Here is a 21,940-nt window from a genome sequence, read left to right on the forward strand (position 1 = left end):
TATTTACCTTTATTTAACCAGGCAAGTCAGTTAAGAACAAATTCTTATTTTCAGTGACAGCCTAGGAACAGTGGGTTAACTGCCTGTTCAGGGGCAGAATGACAGTTTTGTACCTTGTCAGCTCGGAGGTTTGAACTCGCAACCTTCCGGTTACTAGTCCAACGCTCTAACCACTATGCTACCCTAGGCTACCCTATTATACAATGCCATGTAGGAGTAATGTATTACAATGTGAAATACTATATATCCTGACGACATGTTAGTTACATGTAGGCGTCACGCAGACGTTAGTAAGGCGTTGGTATCGTGTAATGTCAGTCAGACGTTCAATGGTAGGCAACAGCCACACGGTGGTACAGTTGCCTAAGCTTAATTCTGGCACTTGTCACCCCCCATACTCTTCTGTTAACGACAGGGGTGTAGACAAGCCGTTCATTTGCGGAAGTGCGGATCTAGGTTTTAAACAAGAACGCAACAACAAAGGGCATTGCATTGGAAAGTCGTGGAAATACGATATCTATCGCCAAGGCATACCTATTCAGTTGGCTGCTCCAAACTTCACGCGTGAGTCCATCGTTTATACTTTTTTAGCCTTTATTAGTTTCCCCTTTCAATTTGATTTCATCTTTATTAGCTGTATGTTCTCACTTATGTGAGTGTTTGATGCAGTCTACCCGAGCCAAGATACCCGATGGAGTTGAGTACGGAGGCGATGAATTTTCGACTACATTGAGTCAGTATCAGTCGATACTTGTAAAATGTCCAGTGACAGGCTACCCTAAATTTAACAGCAAGTTATTTCTTCCATCGTGACTTTTGAAGTTAACAAAATGTCACGCTTTCGCTTTCGCTCTGTAGTTTGCCTCCGGTCTGATACTGTTAATAGATGATAGGCCTACACTGTAACATGAAGTACATAGTTGTAGTCTTATTGAAATTGTACTTTTTTTCTTCAAATCTATTCATTTCAGTCACACCATGGCTGCGGCGGAACCAGTCTACAGTCCAACAACAGTTTCAGAGACCAAATCCAAAAAGTGGTTAATTGTACCAACAGATAATTTGGATAAAGTCAGATGTTTGATAAAGGTGGTGGAAGTGGTAAGTCATATTCGTGTCATAGTTCTTGTTATGATACTGTTATTGTTAATGTTCCACTGTGTTGAGCCAGTCTTAATCCAAGCATAACATTGAACAAACAAATGTAAAGTATTGGTCCCATGTTTCATGAGCTGAAATAAAAGATCCCAGACATTTTCCTTATGCACAAAAAGCTTATTTATCTAACATGTTTGGCACAAATTTGTTTACCTCCCTGTTAGTGAGCATTTCTTTGCCAAGATAATTGATCCACCTGACAGGTGTGGCATATCAAGAAGCTGGCTAAACACACGGTCATTACACAGGTGTACCTTGTGCTGGGGACAAAAGGCCACTCTAAAATGTGCATTTTTGTAACACAACACAATCGCACAGATGTCTCAAGTTCTGAGGGAGTGTGCAATTGGCATGCTGACTGACTCTGGTGGACATTCCTGACTGCAGGAATGTAGCTAGAGAATTGAATGTTCAACATCGTTTTAGAGAATTTGGCAGTACGTCCAACCGGCCTCAAAACCACAGACCCTGTATATGGCGTTGTGTGGGCGAGCGGTTTGCTGATGTCAACGTTGTGAACAGAGTGCCCCGTGGTGGCGGGGCGGGGTTATGGTATGGGCAGGCATAAGCTGTGGGCCATGAACACAATTGCACTTTATCTAAGGTAATTTGAGTGCAGAGAGACACCGGGATGAGATCTGGAGGCCCATTGTCGTGCCATTAATCCTCCATCACCTCATGTTTTAGTATGATAATGCACGGCCCCATGTCGCAAGGATCTGTACATAATTCCTGCAAGCTGAAAATGTCCCAGTTATACAATGGCCAGACCCATTGAGCACGTTTGGGATGCTCTTGATCGACATGTACGACACTGTGTTCATGTTACCGCCAATATCCAGCAACTTCGCACAACAGCCTGGCCAACTCTATGTGAAGGAGATGTCACACTGCATGAGGCAAATGGTGGTCACACCAGATACTGACTGGTTTTCTGATCCACTCCCTTACCTTTAAAAAAAGTATCTGTGACCAACAGCTGCATATCTGTATTCCCAGTCAAGTGAAATCCATAGATTAGGCTCTAATGCATGTATTTAAATTGACTGATTCCCTTATATAAACTGTAACTCAGTAACATCTTTGAAATGGTTGCATTTTATATTTTTGCTCTGTGTATTTCAGAGGAGAGACCAGAAGGTTGTCTTCCTACCTGTCTGTCTGTTCTGATGGCACCAAGTAGTAAAACAGGGTTAGATCAACTCTGGTGACAATATGACTTTTATCTAGTGGTGTCATCACATGTTTACTTTGTGCTCCAGATATGAGACCAGATGAACAAGTTAGTATGTAAAATGTCCAAGTATAAACAGCCATCTCCCTTGCCAGTTATCATGCTACGTTCCTTGTAAGTGGATAGTCTGCCTGTAATAAATAGAATATGCAGATTTTCAAATGCTACCATTGTTTTGTATGTAACAGGATCCGGCTCCACAAACTGGGGGTTGTCTATCCCACAATTAACAGGCCAGTTTGTAAACCATAACCTGTGTCTTTCTTAGGGTGTGACCATTGTCAGCTGTTTTTCTTGATTATTCCTTGAAATGTGAAAGTCAGACCATTCTATAGAACAGTTGCAACAGCGATGATGCACCCAATCAGAACACACTCATCAGACCACACCCAGTCCTCCCACATCCCCTTCATGATGGCCTGGGGTATTTGTCAGCATATAGATGACCCTCAGGAACCTTTAACTGATCGTCAGGCCTAAGACAGCGAAGTTGTTTTTCAGATGTCAGAGTCCAAATCAGTCACTATGGAGCTGCTGTAACCAGTTGAGGGTAGCTGACATCAGATCCTGTATCTTTAGCTCTATATAGCCTGTCTAGAACAGCACTCCAATTGGACAGTTGGACACATCACCAAGCTCACATATTAAAGAGGAGACTGGGTCGGAAACCATTTTAGACAATTGAAATGCCTCCGTGTTTGCCTATATGAAAGACCAGCCGTGCTTAAGTCAGCGTGTGTGTGTGTGGTGTGGGGGTGTCTTTAAAAGCAATTCTGTTGAATTGGGTGAGGCTACTACAGCTTGGAATTCTGTTGAATTGGGTGAGGCTACGACAGCTTGGAATTCTGTTGAATTGGGTGAGGCTACGACAGCTTGGAATTCTGTTGAATTGGGTGAGGCTACGACAGCTTGGAATTCTGTTGAATTGGGTGAGGCTACTACAGCTTGGAATTCTGTTGAATTGGGTGAGGCTACTACAGCTTGGAATTCTGTTGAATTGGGTGAGGCTACTACAGCTTGGAATTCTGTTGAATTGGGTGAGGCTACTACAGCTTGGAATTCTGTTGAATTGGGTGAGGCTACTACAGCTTGGAATTCTGTTGAATTGGGTGAGGCTACTACAGCTTGGAATTCTGTTGAATTGGGTGAGGCTACTACAGCTTGGAATTCTGTTGAATTGGGTGAGGCTACTACAGCTTGGAATTCTGTTGAATTGGGTGAGGCTACGACAGCTTGGAATTCTGTTGAATTGGGTGAGGCTACGACAGCTTGGAATTCTGTTGAATTGGGTGAGGATACTACAGCTTGGAATTCTGTTGAATTGGATGAGAATACTACAGCAGACTGCTGTTGACTTGGATGAGGCTACTACAGCAGACTGCTGTTGAATTGGATGAGGCTACTACAGCAGACTGCTGTTGAATTGGATGAGGCTACTACAGCAGACTGCTGTTGAATTGGATGAGGATACTACAGCAGACTGCTGTTGAATTGGATGAGGATACTACAGCAGACTGCCGTTGAATTGGATGAGGATACTACAGCAGACTGCCGTTGAATTGGATGAGGATACTACAGCAGACTGCCGTTGAATTGGATGAGGATACTACAGCAGACTGCCGTTGAATTGGATGAGGATACTACAGCAGACTGCCGTTGAATTGGATGAGGATACTACAGCAGACTGCCGTTGAATTGGATGAGGATACTACAGCAGACTGCCGTTGAATTGGATGAGGATACTACAGCAGACTGCTGTTGAATTGGATGAGGATACTACAGCAGACTGCTGTTGAATTGGATGAGGCTACTACAGCAGACTGCTGTTGAATTGGATGAGGCTACTACAGCAGACTGCTGTTGAATTGGATGAGGATACTACAGCAGACTGCTGTTGAATTGGATGAGGATACTACAGCAGACTGCCGTTGAATTGGATGAGGATACTACAGCAGACTGCTGTTTGAATTGGATGAGGCTACTACAGCAGACTGCTGTTGAATTGGGTGAGGCTACTACAGCAGACTGCCGTTGACTCATGTTTGACACGTTTCTGTGTCCCGCTGGTCATCACAAGTGGCTTACTAGTTGCCATATTTGGGAATGAGCTCTTAGTCCAGGGAATTTTGAAGCAGGAAATCTGAGTTGGTTCAGAGTTTGTCTCTTGTGGAACAGTCTGGAGACAGACCGTGATGGCACGGCTCTGTCTTCCTCAGATTACTGGGTCCTTAGTCAAGCTAATCAGAGTCAGGTGTTAGCAATACCATCTAGCGGTGCACTGCAAATGAAATTAGCAGCCAGATGCAAAATGTCATTACCAGGGCTATTTTAAGCTTTGCTGTTTGACCTTCTTATTGTGTGTGAGAGAAACGATGGATTCCTCCAAATATGATCAACATTGCAAGAATGCTTGGCAAGCTCATTGGACATAAATATCTGTGGAGTTTAATGTAATTTAAAGCATTTCCCGCTTAAAGCCACAAAGAACCCTCAAATCTAATGCTTTTTAGCTCTCTGCTCTTTCTCTTGCAACACAACACTTTGCTAGAGTTGTGTGTTCATAGAACATTGTGGAGAGCACACACAGTCTTGCACAGGTAACGTTGTGGGAACACACAATTCAGTGCTATTCAAAATCCCATGTTTTCCTTAACCTGTACTCACACCCTAACCTTATCCCAAAAACCTAACCCTAGCTCCTAACGCTTAACGTATTCTAACCTGTACTCATACCCTAACCTTATCCCTAAAACCTAACCCTAGCTCCTAACGCTTAACGTATTCTAACCTGTACTCATACCCTAACCTTATCCCAAAAACCTAACCCTAGCTCCTAACGCTTAACGTATTCTAACCTGTACTCATACCCTAACCTTATCCCAAAAACCTAATCCTAGCTCCTAACGCTTAACGTATTCTAACCTGTACTCATACCCTAACCTTATCCCTAAAACCTAACCCTAGCTCCTAACGCTTAACGTATTCTAACCTGTACTCATACCCTAACCTTATCCCTAAAACCTAACCCTAGCTCCTAACGCTTAACGTATTCTAACCTGTACTCATACCCTAACCTTATCCCAAAAACCTAACCCTAGCTCCTAACGCTTAACGTATTCTAACCTGTACTCATACCCTAACCTTATCCCAAAAACCTAACCCTAGCTCCTAACGCTTAACGTATTCTAGCCTGTACTCATACCCTAACTTTATCCCAAAAACCTAACCCTAGCTCCTAACGCTTAACGTATTCTAACCTGAACACTATTTATAACCTTAAACCCCCTAGAAATAACATTTGACCTTGTGGGGACAAACAATGTCCCCAATTGGTCCAAATTGTTGTTTATTTACTCTTCTTGTTGGTACTTATATTATTTTTATTTTTTTGGTTTAACCTTTATCATACTGTACAGTTTAGCCACTGTTTTTATAGATACACACACATATGGCACATTATGCTCAGCACCGTATTACAGTGAGAACATGTTTGCTGTCTATCGTTTAGTTTTCGGTAGCCATTTATCACTGTCTAGCTGAATAGTGTGAGGACAGATCCTCAGAGCAGTATGCTGTCTGGCGTGGGGACAGATCCTCAGAGCAGTATGCTGTCTGGCGTGGGGACAGATTCTCAGCGCAGTATGCTGTCTGGTGTGGGGACAGATTCTCAGCGCAGTATGCTGTCTGGCGTGGGGACAGATCCTCAGACCAGTATGCTGTCTGGCGTGGGGACAGATCCTCAGAGCAGTATGCTGTCTGGCGTGGGGACAGATCCTCAGAGCAGTATGCTGTCTGGCGTGGGGACAGATCCTCAGAGCAGTATGCTGTCTGTCGTGGGGACAGATCCTCAGAGTAGTATGCTGTCTGTCATGGGGACAGATCCTCAGAGCAGTATGCTGTCTGTCATGGGGACAGATCCTCAGAGTAGTATGCTGTCTGGTGTGGGGACAGATCCTCAGAGCAGTATGCTGTCTGGCGTGGGGACAGATCCTCAGAGTAGTATGCTGTCTGGTGTGGGGACAGATCCTCAGAGCAGTATGCTGTCTGGCGTGGGGACAGATTCTCAGAGCAGTATGCTGTCTGGTGTGGGGACAGATTCTCAGCGCAGTATGCTGTCTGGCGTGGGGACAGATCCTCAGACCAGTATGCTGTCTGGCATGGGGACAGATCCTCAGAGCAGTATGCTGTCTGGCGTGGGGACAGATCCTCAGAGCAGTATGCTGTCTGGCGTGGGGACAGATCCTCAGAGCAGTATGCTGTCTGGCGTGAGGACAGATCCTCAGAGCAGTATGCTGTCTGGCCTGGGGACAGATCCTCAGAGCAGTATGCTGTCTGGCCTGGGGACAGATCCTCAGAGCAGTATGCTGTCTGGCGTGGGGACAGATCCTCAGAGCAGTATGCGGTCTGGCGTGGGGACAGATCCTCAGAGCAGTATGCTGTCTGGCGTGGGGACAGATTCTCAGAGCAGTATGCTGTCTGGCGTGGGGACAGATCCTCAGAACAGTATGCTGTCTGGCGTGGGGACAGATCCTCAGAGCAGTATGCTGTCTGGCGTGGGGACAGATCCTCAGAGCAGTATGCTGTCTGGCGTGGGGACAGATCCTCAGAGCAGTATGCTGTCTGGCCTGTTCCTTCCAAACAATCGATAAGGAAAGGAAAACAAAAAGCAGGAACTGCACGGTCAGTTAAAGTGTGTTTTTGCTGGCCCTGTGGCCTTTCTCAGGGATAGTTATTAGTAGTGGCTATTGTGAAATCAAAATGGGGTCTGTGGGTGTTGTAAAGGGGTGGATCCTTTAGTTGGTCACCGTTCTAATGGCAACATGTAAAAGCTATTTTGTGTGTGGTGCGGTATGAATAGAGCCAGTATGTGGTGCTTCATCACGCTGTGATGAGCTTTTAAGAACGCTGTGATGGTCACACCAGAAGAATCCTCTCATTGTGAAGATTACATTAAAGAGTTGTCCCTTCCTCCATGCCCAACTCTGAACAACGCATGAAATATTTAGACATTTACATATACCCTCATTTACATAGGGCTATGATTGTCACTCAATTCTTCAGTCAACTCTACTGATGTCACTATATTGGCACAACATATAAATATAGCATCAGAAGACAAAATCCTGAGTTCATCAGTACTCAAGCATGTTTGACGACACTAAATTACCTCTAACCTGTTTTATATCTGAGACAAAAAACACAACTTCCCATTTAGGGTAAGCGGCAGGGTAGCCTAGTGGTTAGAGCATTGGACTAGTAACCGGAAGGTTGCAAGTTCAAATCCCCGAGCTGACAAGTTACAAATCTGTGGTTCTGCACAGGCAGTTTACCCACTGTTCCTAGGCTGTCATTGAAAATAAGAATTTGTTCTTAAGTTCTTAACTGACTTGCCTAGTTAAATAAAGGTAAAATTTATATATGTCTATATATATAGCGCTCTGGTAGTACCTATAACAACAGATGGCACTGTAGTGCTACCAGAGCTAAATATAAATATATTTACACCTACAGTGCCATCTGTTGTTGAGACTGGGGTAGTACATGATTAGTTAGTTTTGACTTGTGTGTCCTCAGCTCCTGTCGTTTGTGGCCTTCATTCTTGAAGAGGTAGTGACGAACTGTATGAGCTGCTCTCCGCTGTACTTCTTTGAGTTTGTCAGCTGCACAGCCTTCCTCTTCACAGCTCTCCTCCTCATCCTCCTCGCTACCACCCTGCACAAGAGAGTGGGCATCAGCTGCTGGCCCTCCGTGGTGAGTACTCTGTGTGTGTGTATGAATATGTTGATAAATGAGACCCACTGACCTGCCTAACATTTGTATGTTTATCATTCATAAGACTTTGTGTGTGAGGATACTTGTATTCCCATTTAAATGTATGCTGGTGTATAACCATGCTGACTTGTCTCTTACAGGACTTTGTGTGTGTGTGTGAGGATACTTGTTTTCCCATTTAAATGTATGCTGGTGTATAACCATGCTGACTTGTCTCTTACAGGACTTTGTGTGTGTGTGTGAGGATACTTGTATTCCCATTTAAATGTATGCTGGTGTATAACCATGCTGACTTGTCTCTTACAGGACTTTGTGTGTGTGTGTGAGGATACTTGTATTCCCATTTAAATGTATGCTGGTGTATAACCATGCTGACTTGTCTCTTACAGGACTTTGTGTGTGTGTGAGGATACTTGTATTCCCATTTAAATGTATGCTGGTGTATAACCATGCTGACTTGTCTCTTACAGGACTTTGTGTGTGTGTGAGGATACTTGTTTTCCCATTTAAATGTATGCTGGTGTATAACCATGCTGACTTGTCTCTTACAGGACTTTGTGTGTGTGTGTGAGGATACTTGTATTCCCATTTAAATGTATGCTGGTGTATAACCATGCTGACTTGTCTCTTACAGGACTTTGTGTGTGTGTGTGAGGATACTTGTATTCCCATTTAAATGTATGCTGGTGTATAACCATGCTGACTTGTCTCTTACAGGACTTTGTGTGTGTGTGAGGATACTTGTATTCCCATTTAAATGTATGCTGGTGTATAACCATGCTGACTTGTCTCTTACAGGACTTTGTGTGTGTGTGAGGATACTTGTATTCCCATTTAAATGTATGCTGGTGTATAACCATGCTGACTTGTCTCTTACAGGACTTTGTGTGTGTGTGTGAGGATACTTGTTTTCCCATTTAAATGTATGCTGGTGTATAACCATGCTGACTTGTCTCTTACAGGACTTTGTGTGTGTGTGAGGATACTTGTATTCCCATTTAAATGTATGCTGGTGTATAACCATGCTGACTTGTCTCTTACAGGACTTTGTGTGTGTGTGAGGATACTTGTTTTCCCATTTAAATGTATGCTGGTGTATAACCATGCTGACTTGTCTCTTACAGGACTTTGTGTGTGTGTGAGGATACTTGTATTCCCATTTTAATGTATGCTGGTGTATAACCATGCTGACTTGTCTCTTACAGGACTTTGTGTGTGTGTGAGGATACTTGTATTCCCATTTAAATGTATGCTGGTGTATAACCATGCTGACTTGTCTCTTACAGGACTTTGTGTGTGTGTGAGGATACTTGTATTCCCATTTAAATGTATGCTGGTGTATAACCATGCTGACTTGTCTCTTACAGGACTTTGTGTGTGAGGATACTTGTTTTCCCATTTAAATGTATGCTGGTGTATAACCATGCTGACTTGTCTCTTACAGGACTTTGTGTGTGAGGATACTTGTATTCCCATTTAAATGTATGCTGGTGTATAACCATGCTGACTTGTCTCTTACAGGACTTTGTGTGTGTGTGTGTGAGGATACTTGTTTTCCCATTTTAATGTATGCTGGTGTATAACCATGCTGACTTGTCTCTTACAGGACTTTGTGTACACAGCTTTGATGGCTGCATTCTTCCTCATCGCCTCCATTGTGTTTGCCTCAGATAATGGTGGAACTGACCTGGAGAATGCTGCTGTGGTAAATGAACATCTTTACTCAGACTGTCCTCATACCTCAGGGTCCTGGTTACTGTTTTTTCAAATGAAGACAAAATATCAGCCCAAACCAAGCTGGGTTTAGATTGAAAGGAGAATCTTTTTGTTTGTTACCAGATGTTTTACTAATGTTAATACTGAGTAATAACTTATTACTATTTATTTTCAGGCATTTGGCTTCCTGGCCACTGTGGCATTCCTGGTGGATGCTGGCTGGTTTGTGAAGACCAGGGGTTTTCCTTTTAAAAAGACCAACCAGCAAGCCGCGAGCAACGGCGGGGCCCCCGTGGCAGAGGCCGAGAAACTCAACAGGGAACAGAACGAAGCAGACTAGGCCCAAGGATACCTAACGAGTGTAACACTGGTATCTCTTTCTCCCACATTTACACACTCAAACAAGCAACACATGAAGACTATCAGAGGGTCACCTTATATCTGCTTAAAGGAAGGAAAGAAATCTCCAGTAGTTTTAACATCTTATTCAGAGCTTTTATTCTCAGCAGTGGGACCATTTTTGTAGGAGACATGGTCTGTGTTGTATACATTCTGTTTCCTTGGACCATGGACCTGCTTGGAATGGGACAACTCATTGATAAAAATAGACCAAGGCTCTCCAACCCTGTTCCTGGAGATCTATCCTCCTGTAGCTTTTCACTCCAACCCTGTTCCTGGAGATCTATCCTCCTGTAGCTTTTCACTCCAACCCTGTTCCTGGAGAGCTATCCTCTTGTAGCTTTTCACTCCAACCCTGTTCCTGGAGAGCTATCCTCCTGTAGTAGCTTTTCACTCCAACCCTGTTCCTGGAGAGCTATCCTCCTGTAAGTTTTCACTCCAACCCCAGTTGTAACTAATCTGGTTCAGTTTATAACTATGTAATTATTAGAATCAGGTGTGTTAGATTAGGGTTGGAGTGTGAACCTACAGGAGGGTAGCTCTCCAGGAACGGGGTTGGAGTGAACCTACAGGAGGGTAGCTCTCCAGGAACGGGGTTGGAGTGAACCTACAGGAGGGTAGCTCTCCAGGAACGGGGTTGGAGTGAACCTACAGGAGGGTAGCTCTCCAGGAACGGGGTTGGAGTGAACCTACAGGAGGGTAGCTCTCCAGGAACAGGGTTGGAGAGTCCTGGAATAGACTATTGTGAGATTAAGATCACTGTATTGCCTTACCACTGACTGTCATTCCTGCATTTCTCAGTGTTACTGGGATGAGCACATATCTGTACTTGCAATTGCATCTTATCAAGATGGCTCGAGCTATGCAAAATGAGGTATCCAATCTCTCTCTAAAAAATGGTTTGGGAGTTGAAGAACAATATTTATCCAGTTATTTCGTCAAACCCAACACTTTCATATCCATTTCGGAAAGTACAGTTACATTATTTAACTGGAAGAAATCGTTTTAAAAGTCAACCATTTATTAGCCAGTTAAGGAATGACAATATGATTAAATTCAAACTCTTTAGGGAACAGTAAAGCCAGAAACGTTTCTACAGAAATATGATATATATGTTTTAATGGGCCCCTATGTCTGTCATTTTATTTTAGACCTATTTCTCAGAAGTCATTGATTTCTATGGTTTTAAAATTTCAGTCCATGCAAGCAATCTCCCCAGTATTTCTATATGAGGCCAACTCCACGTTCCTTATTGGTGTTCATACCATATAGATTCATTTTAAATATGGCAATCAATGAAACTGACTATATCTGTAATGTTTTTAAATGCTTTTTCAATCACAGTTTATGTATGTGTTTTTCTTTATTTCAGAAGTAACTTGGAGGGGTCAGGGAGGGAGGGGTCAGGGAGGGAGGGAGGGAGGGAGGGGTCAGGGTTTTGGAAGATTGAACTATTTATTGTCCTGGATGGATTTTATCTTTCAGTTTTTCTTCTGTTCAGTCAGGTGACCTTGTGTGTAATGAATTTAGTTACTTTCAGGTGGCTACCACATTGTAAGAGGTTTAAGTGAACCTGTGCAGATATTGTGTGACTATGTGAGAGTGAAGTCTTGCAGTGTTGCTTGTGCAACGTCATTTCGCTGACTCTACCTTTAACTCCCAGGTTGTAGATTAATAGTTTTGAAATGTCCGTTTCAAAGAATATCCTGGATTGTGGTGATGGACACCCCTTTTCCCCAAAAAAGTTCATACACATTTGATTGGCCAATGAATTACTTACTTTATAAGTAGCATGGTTAGGGTCAGAAATCCAGATTTCTTAAAACATTTATTTAAAAAATGTAATCTGAGTCAATCAACAGTGAAATAAATGATATGCTGGATTCATCCAACAGCTGATCTGAAATGTCTTAGGTGATAGTAGAAAGTAATAGGGTAGACATCTATAATACGCCTTTTTTCTAGTGTTGGAATAAGACATAAGTATTGAAGCGCATCCTGTTATAATTAGTGACCCCTGACTGACAATTCCCTTATAAGCAAGACATTCCCATCCAAGTACAGTACATTAAGTGTTTTCTCAGGACAAATACTGTAAAAGGTTCATGTTGTTCATGTGGTGTTGTCGATGAAAGCAATGTGATACTAGTGCCCTAATCCTATCAGATACACAGTACATTAAATAACTTGGTGTAAGGTTTGAATTGGGAATATACATAGCCCTTATCTAAACTCGTGCCTTTATACTGACTAGTAATATTCATATCAATATCTACTCAATGTTTTGCGCCAATGTTTTATGCCTTCATTTTTGTCATTTAAAAAACATTTATACTGTGTCAATAATTCGTCATGCAATAAATGCCATCACTTTTCTGAAGTATTTCGTTTCATGGGATTACTGGTTAAGAGCTTATATCTGTACATGTATATATCTCTCTCTCTATATATATATGTGTATCTCTATATATAATCTATATCTATCGATCTCACTATATCTATCTAGCTCTATATATATATATATATATATATATATATATAATCTGTTATTTAGCCCTTGTAATAATTCTACTGTATCAGAGATAGTAGTGTTGTGCTGGTCCAACCCCTCAACCTACGTGTGAATTCAGTTAGTCCACAAGGGGGCACATGTTATTCACGGCAAAACCATCAGTAGTTCAACAGGAATTGCTTTAGGGAATGCGAACCATAATATAAACCTTTTTTAACCACTAAAGATATTAAAAAATGTTCATCCCTGAGGTCATTTTTGCTATTCTAAATCCAAAGCTTATTTTAATGCAGTTTTCATTTTTGTATTAAAAAAAGTCAATATACTGTCCTTTTTACTTAATTTTTTCATTTTAGCAATTTAGCAGACGCTCTTACCCAGAACGACTTACAGGAGCAATTAGGATTAAGTGCCTTTCTCAAGGGCACACTGACAGATTTTCACTTAGTCAGCTCAGAGATTCTGTATTATATGGGTGGGTTGAGACCAAAGTCATGCCATGGATTTTATCCCCAGCTCATGCTTATGTAAATTACCTCCACTAATGAAACTGTGAATAACATGACTTTATTTCCTCAGTTTATATTGTGAGGCAGATGGAGCTATAGAACAGCATGTCAGAATAAATGCAGTTGGTGAACATGAAGCTGCTACTGGGCTGCTGAAAGTAAACAAATGGGGCCCCAGGGAGAGCAGGGCTGCAGGAGGCAGCACAGTGTGAGTAATGTTCTCCCTACTAGCCTCCCATCTCAAACCCAAACAACGTTTCCACAGACATCTCACTTCTTCCACTGCTCCCTCCCTCCCTCCCATCCGCCTTTCCTTCTTCCTTCTCAGACTGGACTAGGCTGCCTTCTCCTGACGTGTATGTAGCTGAAACCAAACAGAGCTTTCATGGAGGGTTTGACCAATAGGCCAACACTTGACACCATATTGCATGGGGGTAGTGGTACTGATGTCTCTGATTCTCACATGTCTCTGCTGCCATATTCCTGGCAGGCCTCTCTGTAACAGGCCTCTCTGCGCCAATAGAGTCGGTTGATATCAGATCGTCACGAGACCAAAAAAGTTTGGGCAGCAGTTTTTTTTTTTAAATATCAAGAATATCTCCTCCATTTACATTAACACATACATAAGCCTGAAACACGGGAAGACAACATGATTTTGTCAACAACATAACTGTAATAATACCATCTAGCCTCTTTCAAAAAAAAGTGTACAACCCTTTCTTGCAGAGGGTTCTACATGTAACCCAAAAGAGTTCTACCTGGAACCAAAAGGGGTCCTCCTATGGGGACAGCTGCAGAACCCCTTTTCTAAGAGTGTGTACTTTAAAGTGAATTCCCTTGCCTCCACCAGGAATAGTGAGGAGGAGGTACTAATCAGTATTTCTGTGTGTTTAGGCCATGTCCCACCCGGCAACACAGGAATGTCTTGGACCTTTCCCAGGTCATTAATGGAAGTGTATGGACATTTTCAGCTGGGGATTTTCTACACTTGAATAGGGGAAGGGGCATTGGTTATAGATACACTACTGTTCAAAAGTTTGGTCACTTAGAAATGTCCTTGTTTTTGAAAGAAAAGCCCATTTTATTGTCTATTAAAATCACATCACATTGATCAGAAATACAGTGCAGACATTGTTGTAACAGTATTTTTATTGGAATTTCACAATTTTCACCCATATTAAGAGATACAGAGACAAAGCACACAGAAAAAAACAAGAAAAACAGCACCCACTTACACATATCTACGCGCACATATATACACACACATACATATACCCATGCATATACACACACATATACGCATACATACGCACACACACACACACACATACATACACACCCATACATACGTACACCATTTTCCTCTTCCCGCTCGGTGCTTCTCTCACCCTATCACCATCATTGCGTCTCTCAATACATACATTTTAAACAAACTTACAAACAGAAATTAAACAAAAAAGCTCAGTTTAAACCAAGAGGTTAGGTTCCACACATGGAACGTACAGTGTAGTTCTGAAATACATAGATCCCCACCATTCTAAGAGAATTCTTGCAGCATAATAGCTGATACCTCAGGTTCTAGGTAATTTAGATAAGGTTCCCATACTTTGTAGAACTGGTCTGTTTTAGAATTCAATGTACATGTCAGATATCCCAGAGGCACCCATTCAAATAGTATCTTATGCCAATCTTTAATAGAAGGAACCTTATCATTAATCAACTGTAAAATTGTTTTTCCTCGCTGCGAAGGTAAAGATGTTGTAAAGCCTCCTTTTACCCACAGAAGTAACATGCCGAACAGTAAAGAAACTGGGTCCAATTCTAGATCAACCTATAGGATCTTTTCAATTTCTTGCAGAACACCAGACCAGTATCTTTGTAATTTGGTACATGACCATAAACAATGTGTTAGGGTGCCTGTATCAGTTTTGCATTTAAGACACTGAGGGGAAGAGGACGTGGGGCTAAAAGCATGCCTGCGATTTGGGGATATGCAATCTGTGTATTATTCTTAATTGGATTGCTCTAGTACGATTACATATAGATATTGTTTTTGCATATCTCCAAATGTCCTCCCACATCTCTTCGTCAATAGTAACAGACAATTCTTTCTCCCACACTTGTTTCACCCTCTGTGTGTTGACAGCAGAAAAGGACCTTAAAGTATCATAAAACAGACTTACACATTTTCATTTGTGGGAAAAAAAAGCATTATTTCAATGACAGACATCAGGGTTACCAATTAAGGTGGTGCTCTTCAGAATATAATGTTTTACTTGTAGGAAGCGGAAAAAGTCCTGCTTTGGGAGTCAATATTTCTCGACCATCTGCTCAAATGGCAACAAAATCTTATCAGCAAATAAGTCATTTAGCCTGCGTATGCCCTTATTAAGCCATAAGTTAAAGCCAGCATCCAGCAATCCTGGACTGAAATCTGGGTTGTTAAGAATTGGGGCAAGAGTAGAGGTTAGTTTGGACCTTCCCAGGAAGCGTTGAACTGACCTCCATACTTTGAGTGTGTTAAGTGTAACAGGATTATTGCAGTGATCTTCTACAGACTTGAAACTTCTGAAAAATAAAAGATCCTATAAGGGGTATTTTGAAAGAGAAGTCTCAATGTCTAACCAAATAGAGGAGTTATCATTTGTGATCCAGTCAGAAATATAACAAAAGGTGGGCACACCATTGATAGAACCTGATGTTGGGCAGGTCCAAGCCGCCCATAGAACTTGGCAGCTGCAATATTGCCTTATTAAGTCTTGGCTTGCGTTTACTCCATATAAAGGAACTTAGCCATTCATTTACATCCTTTATTACCTTATTGGAGTAATACTGGGATCATTTGGATTGGGTAAAGTAGCCTAGGTAAAATGTTAATTTTCAAGAGGGATATTCTACCCAACCAAGAAATCGGGAGAGAGTTCCAGCGCTCCAGATCCTGTCTTATTGTATCAAACAAGGGAACAAAATTGGCTTTGTACATTTGCTGGAATTTAGGGGTTATAAATATCCTCAGATACATGAAACCTGAGGGAGACCATTTAAAAGGGAAGGGGGGAGAAGTATTAGGTACAGAGTGTAGGCTACCAAGTGGCATAGCCTCTGACTTAGTAAGGTTAATCACTGAATAATTCAATAATATTAATAAGAGATGTAATTGAAGTCTCGGGACTAGAGATGAATATCAGGACATTATCAGCATACAAGCTTATTTTATGGTGAACATCACCAATGAGCAGCCCCTGTATAGCAAGCGTTACCCTGATGGCCTCGGCCAGTGGTTCCATAACGAGTGCAAAGAGGAGGGGGGATAAAGGACAGCCCTGTCTGGTACCTCTGTGTATAGAGAAGTTATTTGACCTTAGCCCATTAGTAAGGACAGCAGCCTGAGGATCATCATATAAAACTTTCACCCATTTTATAAAGTTGTCCCCCAGACCAAATTTATTTAGAGCAAATAATAGGTAAGACCACTCCACACGATCAAATGCTTTCTCAGCATCTAGGGAGAGCACAAGACCATCCATAGCACTTTGTTGGTAAGCTTGAATTACATTAAGAAGCCGTCTGACATTGTTGCATGACTTACGGCCCTTAATGAAGCCAGTTTGGTCTCCTTTCACAATTAGTGGCAGTGAGTCTTCTAATCTTGTGGCTAGAATTTTAGAAAGCAATTTTCTATCCACATTCAGAAGGGAAATTGGTCTGTACGAGGAACAAGACTCTGGACATTTTCCCTTTTTGAGAATAAGTGAAATGTTGGCTTCTCTCAGCGTTTGAGGGAGTTGGTCATTTGAAAATGAGTGGTTAAACATATCACACAATGGCTCAAGGATCAGGCCATGGAACTCTTTATAGAACTCACTACAAAACCCGTCTGGTCCTGGGGCCTTACCATTTTGCAGATTCTTAATTGCGAACATTATCTCTTCCTTGGTAATAGGGGCATTAAGGAAGGACCTCTGCTCTTCGGAGATAGTAGGGAGCTCAATCTTACAAAAGAAGTTCTCCATTAATTTGGGTGCATCCTTTGGCATAAAGGTTTGTATAAAATTTCTTAAATGAGTCACTTATCCATTTATTTTCATATAAATGATTACCATCAGAATCAGTAATAGTAGCAATTGACTGAGAGTCAGCTCTCTTTTTAGCTAGGTATGCCAAGTACTTTCCTGGCTTATCGCCATGTTCATATAGCTTTTGCCTGACAAATCTCATTTTCTTTTCAGCGTCCTGTGTTAGGAGAGAGTCTAACGTTGATCTAATGACTGATATTTCCTTTAATAGGGCAGGAGTGGGCGTTTTAATGTAGTCCTTCTCTTTAGTTCCTAATTCACCCTCTAACATTTTTTGCTTTTCACGCTTTTTCCGTCTCTTAGTAGCTGTGTATGACATAATCAGACCCCTGGCATACGCTTTACAGGTTTCCCAAAGGAGCGAGGGGTTATCTGTTGATTGAGAGTTAATAGAGAAAAATGCTTTAAACTCTGTAATAAAATATGATGTGAATGTATGGTCTTTAAGAGTGGATGTGTTCAACCTCCAATGTCTTGACCAATTGAATGCCCCGTTGAGTTTTATGTCCAGGATCACCTCAGCATGATCAGATATGACTATGCTTCCTATCCTAGCGGATAAAACAGACTGCAAAGACGTCCTGGGCATAAAAAAATAATCTATTCTAGTCTGACATCCATCATGTGCAGAGAAAAAAGTGAACTCTCTGTTGGAAGGATGAAAAGCTCTCCAGACATCCGCATACCCCAGATCATCACAAATAGCTTTAAGTGACTTAGCTTGAGGAGAGAGTGAAGCTATACCGCTGGGAAACTTATCAATAAGGGGGTTCAACAAGCAGTTAAAATCTCCTCCAACCACTGCAGTGTCCGAGTTTAATTCTGAAAAGTCTAGAAATACCTTAGTGAGGAAATCAGGGGGGGTGAGCAGGGGGGAAGTAAATATTCATTATGGAAATGTTCTGCCCTTGTAGAGTACCATTATAACAAAGCGACCAAATGTATCTTTCACACAATTCAAGACCTTAAGTGGTAAGTTCTTTTTCACCAGAATTGCTACACCTCTACTTCTGGATGTAAATGATGAGAAAAACACTTGACCAAACCCCCCTTTGTTGTAATTTCAGGTGCTCCTTATCATCCAAATGAGTTTCTTGCCACAGGGCAATATCAATATTTTCTTTTTTCAAAAAAGACAGTACCTTCTTCCTTTTAATGGGGTTATGGCTCCCTCTAATGTTCCATGTACATACACGCAGTCCGTTACCTGCCATTGTATCTTGACCATTCAATATCCAGACTGGATCCTACTGTAAAAGTGGGGTGGTACCTTTTTCCATGTGTTGAACTCTCCTCTATCTCACCGAGCATAAACAAACGATATGAACCCTGAACTCGAACTATACTAAACCCCAAAATTAAACATGTAAAGGTCCAAAAAGGGGGTTTTCCCACTAGCTAACATGCAGGGGATTTCAACTTTCCAATGTAGACTCTTAAGTCCGCATTGCCGCTCAATAGCCTCATCCTTTATATGTACGGAAAAGAAAATCAATAGAAGAAGATTGAGGCTCTTCCACCTAAAACCAAGCCTGGGCACCAATATGGATTCACACCATATCTCAGCCTGAGCTATAGCGGCTATTACTTTAGCAAGAAAAATAATAAAGATACGAATATTACTGAGCCTAAGTACGTGAGGACTCACACCACTGTTTCATGATCAGATTCAACCAAAAATAAACAAAGTTATCCAATACTGTGGAGGTGCAGCTTAAAGTTATTTACCCGAGAGAGTCAATAAACGCAGCAGCCTCTTCAGGTGTGTAGAGCTTTTTAGGCGATCCGTTGACCATAATCTTCAATGTGGCCGGGTACAACAGTGCGTAGTCCATCTTCATTCTCGAGTCGAGTCTTCGCCTCATCAAACGCTTTGCGTCTTCGTACAACCGCAGTGGAATAATCATTGAAGAAGTGACCTTTGGACTTTTACGTTGACTACCATCAGAGCCGATGTTTCTAGCCGCGTCTATGACGCACTGCTTGTCGGTGAAGTTGTGGAACTTTATAACCACCGGCCGTGGGCGTTGGTTGGGACCGGGTATCGGTGCTTGAGAGCGATGGTCTCTGTCCAGCTTCACACGACCAGCCTTAGTGTCCATTTGTATGTAGCCAGGGATCCATTCCTCAAATAATTTTACTGAATGTGTCCCTTAAGAATTTTCCGGGAGTCCCACAACACGAATATTGCATCTGCGTCCTCGATTATCCAAGTCGTCAATGTGCTCCGCCATTTCGCGCACCTGTTTCTCAAGTGCTTTTATCTTAGTGTCCATAGATGTAGTTGAAGTTTCCACTGCAGCAATTCTTCCTTCCGCCTCAACAACACGTTTCACAACCCTCTGTATTTCAGCTGAATGGCCTGCTATTGCTTCCAAGACCGTTCTTATCTTAGCATCGTTCACTTTAGTAATGTTATCAGTCATCTTTTGAATCACCAGGTCCATTGTGCCTGGATCCGCAATGGTGTTAGCGTCGCTAACGTTAGCTAGCTCCTCATGCACATCCACAGGGGTGGTGGTTTTGGTCGACTTCTTAGTAGTTCTATTGGGCATGTTTTCGGATATTTTTGCGAAATAGCCGTCAAGACTCATTATATGGTAACTTATTTAGCCAATTCTACCACTTTTTCAAGCCAGGAGATTAATGTAAAAATATACATTTACAAATGCTACGAGAGCTCGCTGAAACACTGTGTTCTCTCTACGGCGCCATTTTGTCCCCCGTGCAGACATTGTTAATGTTGTAAATGACTATTTTAAATAGAATATAGGCGTACAGTGACCCATTATCAGCAACCATCACTTTATGTTCCATTGGCACATTGTGTTAGCTAATCCAAGGTTATCATTTTAAAAAGCTAATTGATCATTAGAAAACCCCTTTGCGATTATGTTAGCAGAGCTGAAAACTGTTGTTCTGATTAAAGAAACAATAAAATTGGCCTTTAGAATATTTGAGTATCTAGAGAATCAGCATTTGTGGGTTCAATTACAGAAACAAATACCTTTCTTCTGAAACTCGTCAGTCTATTCTTGTTCTGATAAATGAAGGCTATTCCATGCGAGATATTGCCAAGAAACTGAAGATCTCGTACAACACTGTCTACTACTCCCTTCACAGAACAGCAGCATCTCTACTACTCCCTTCACAGAAAAGCTCTAACCAAAATAGAAAGAGGAGTGGTAGGCCCCGGTGCATAACTGAGCAAGAGGACAAATACATTAGATTGTCTAGTTTGAGAAAGACGCCTCACAAGTCCTCAACTGGCAAGCTTCATTAAATAGTACCCGCAAAACACCAGTCTCAACGTCAACAGTGAAGAGGTGACTCCGGGATGCTGGCCTTCTAGGCAGAGTTGCAAAGAAAAAGCCATATCTCTGTCCAGTTTCTGTGTTCTTTTTCCCATCTTAATCTTTTATTGGCCAGTCTGAGATATGGCTTTTTCTTTGAAAACGTTTGAATGGTAGTGTATATACACACACAGTATACAATAAGAAACAGTAATGCGCATGTAAGTCAAGGATCCGGTTATACTATTCGTATCTACCACTCTGAGAGAAAACGCTTTATGTTCAACAACTTCTCAACCAGTGGCGGTTGGTGCCGTTTAAGATGAGGCAGGACGCAATTGTTTTTTATGAGCATGGCCTTTTTTCTACTACAGCATATTGGGTAACTGTCATTCATATTCCATTAGTATTTTTACTTAGTTCTAGCAGTTCTGTAAAGTACTTAACACATTAGTAAACCTGCTACAATCATGCAGAACCGTGTACAGTTAGCAAGCAGTTTATCAGTTACACCTGCGGGCCACAGTGGCACTAAATTAATAAAACCAAAAGCTTACCTTGACTTGGAAGAGTTCCAGTGTTGGATAGCCAGCTAGGTAACATAGCACTTCTCTCTGTTTGAGCCGGGTGTTTGAGTAGGCTAAACTAGCTAGCTGCATTCGCTAGCTAAGTAAGTGAAAAAAATATGAAATATAGCTAGCTCGCTCTTGCGTCTCCTTTATTTAAGAATTTAATTTTTCAAAACTGCTCAACCATTGTCTTTCTCTTTAAGTCAACTACTCACAGCAGTGCTAGATAGCTGTAGTTTATGCTTGCAGTACTAGATTCATACTCTTATCCTTTGATTGGGTGGACAACATGTCAGTTCATGCTGCAAGAGCTCTGATAGGTTGGTGGTCTTCCTCCAGAAGTTTAATAACTAATATGTAATTCTATGGAAGTGGGTGAGAACCACGAGCCTCCTATGTTTTGTATTAAAGTCAATGTACCCAGAGGAGGATGGAAACTAGCTGTCCTCCGGCTACACCATGGTACTACCCTACAGAGTGCTGTTGAGGCTACTGTAGACCTTCATTACAAAACAGTGCGTTTTAATCCATTTTTGGAATGACGTAAATATATTTATAGTTTTTATCTAAAAAGGATAACTTGATGTTTCACTATTTTTTATGAAATTCACTGAGGATGGTCCTCCCCTTCCTCCTCTAAGGAGCCTCCACTGGTCTCAATGTCTTATTTTCAACAAACAAGGATTCAGAGACATGGATGCT

The 21,940-nt window shown here is 41.8% G+C and overlaps 1 protein-coding gene across 1 annotated transcript; it reads left to right on the top strand.

Moving 5' to 3' along the window:
- Positions 1 to 429: 429 nt before the first annotated feature.
- Positions 430 to 11,622, top strand: LOC135531173 (CKLF-like MARVEL transmembrane domain-containing protein 6). The gene is made up of 5 exons (XM_064959288.1): positions 430 to 564; positions 972 to 1,101; positions 7,967 to 8,143; positions 9,771 to 9,869; positions 10,056 to 11,622. Exons 2-5 carry the CDS (start codon positions 979 to 981, stop codon positions 10,218 to 10,220), a joined length of 564 nt encoding a protein of 187 aa, XP_064815360.1. The 5' UTR covers positions 430 to 564; positions 972 to 978; the 3' UTR covers positions 10,221 to 11,622.
- Positions 11,623 to 21,940: the final 10,318 nt, after the last annotated feature.

The sequence above is a fragment of the Oncorhynchus masou genome, unplaced genomic scaffold (genome assembly GCF_036934945.1).
Source record: "Oncorhynchus masou masou isolate Uvic2021 unplaced genomic scaffold, UVic_Omas_1.1 unplaced_scaffold_1539, whole genome shotgun sequence".
Classification (NCBI taxonomy): Eukaryota; Metazoa; Chordata; class Actinopteri; order Salmoniformes; family Salmonidae; genus Oncorhynchus; species Oncorhynchus masou.

Coding starts and splice junctions, on each gene's coding strand:
- LOC135531173 (XM_064959288.1), top strand. CDS start 979: ATGGCTGCGGCGGAACCAGTCTACAGTCCAACAACAGTTTCAGAGACC. Junction 1,102..7,966: donor TGATAAAGGTGGTGGAAGTG/GTAAGTCATATT, acceptor GTGTGTCCTCAG/CTCCTGTCGTTTGTGGCCTT. Junction 8,144..9,770: donor TCAGCTGCTGGCCCTCCGTG/GTGAGTACTCTG, acceptor TGTCTCTTACAG/GACTTTGTGTACACAGCTTT.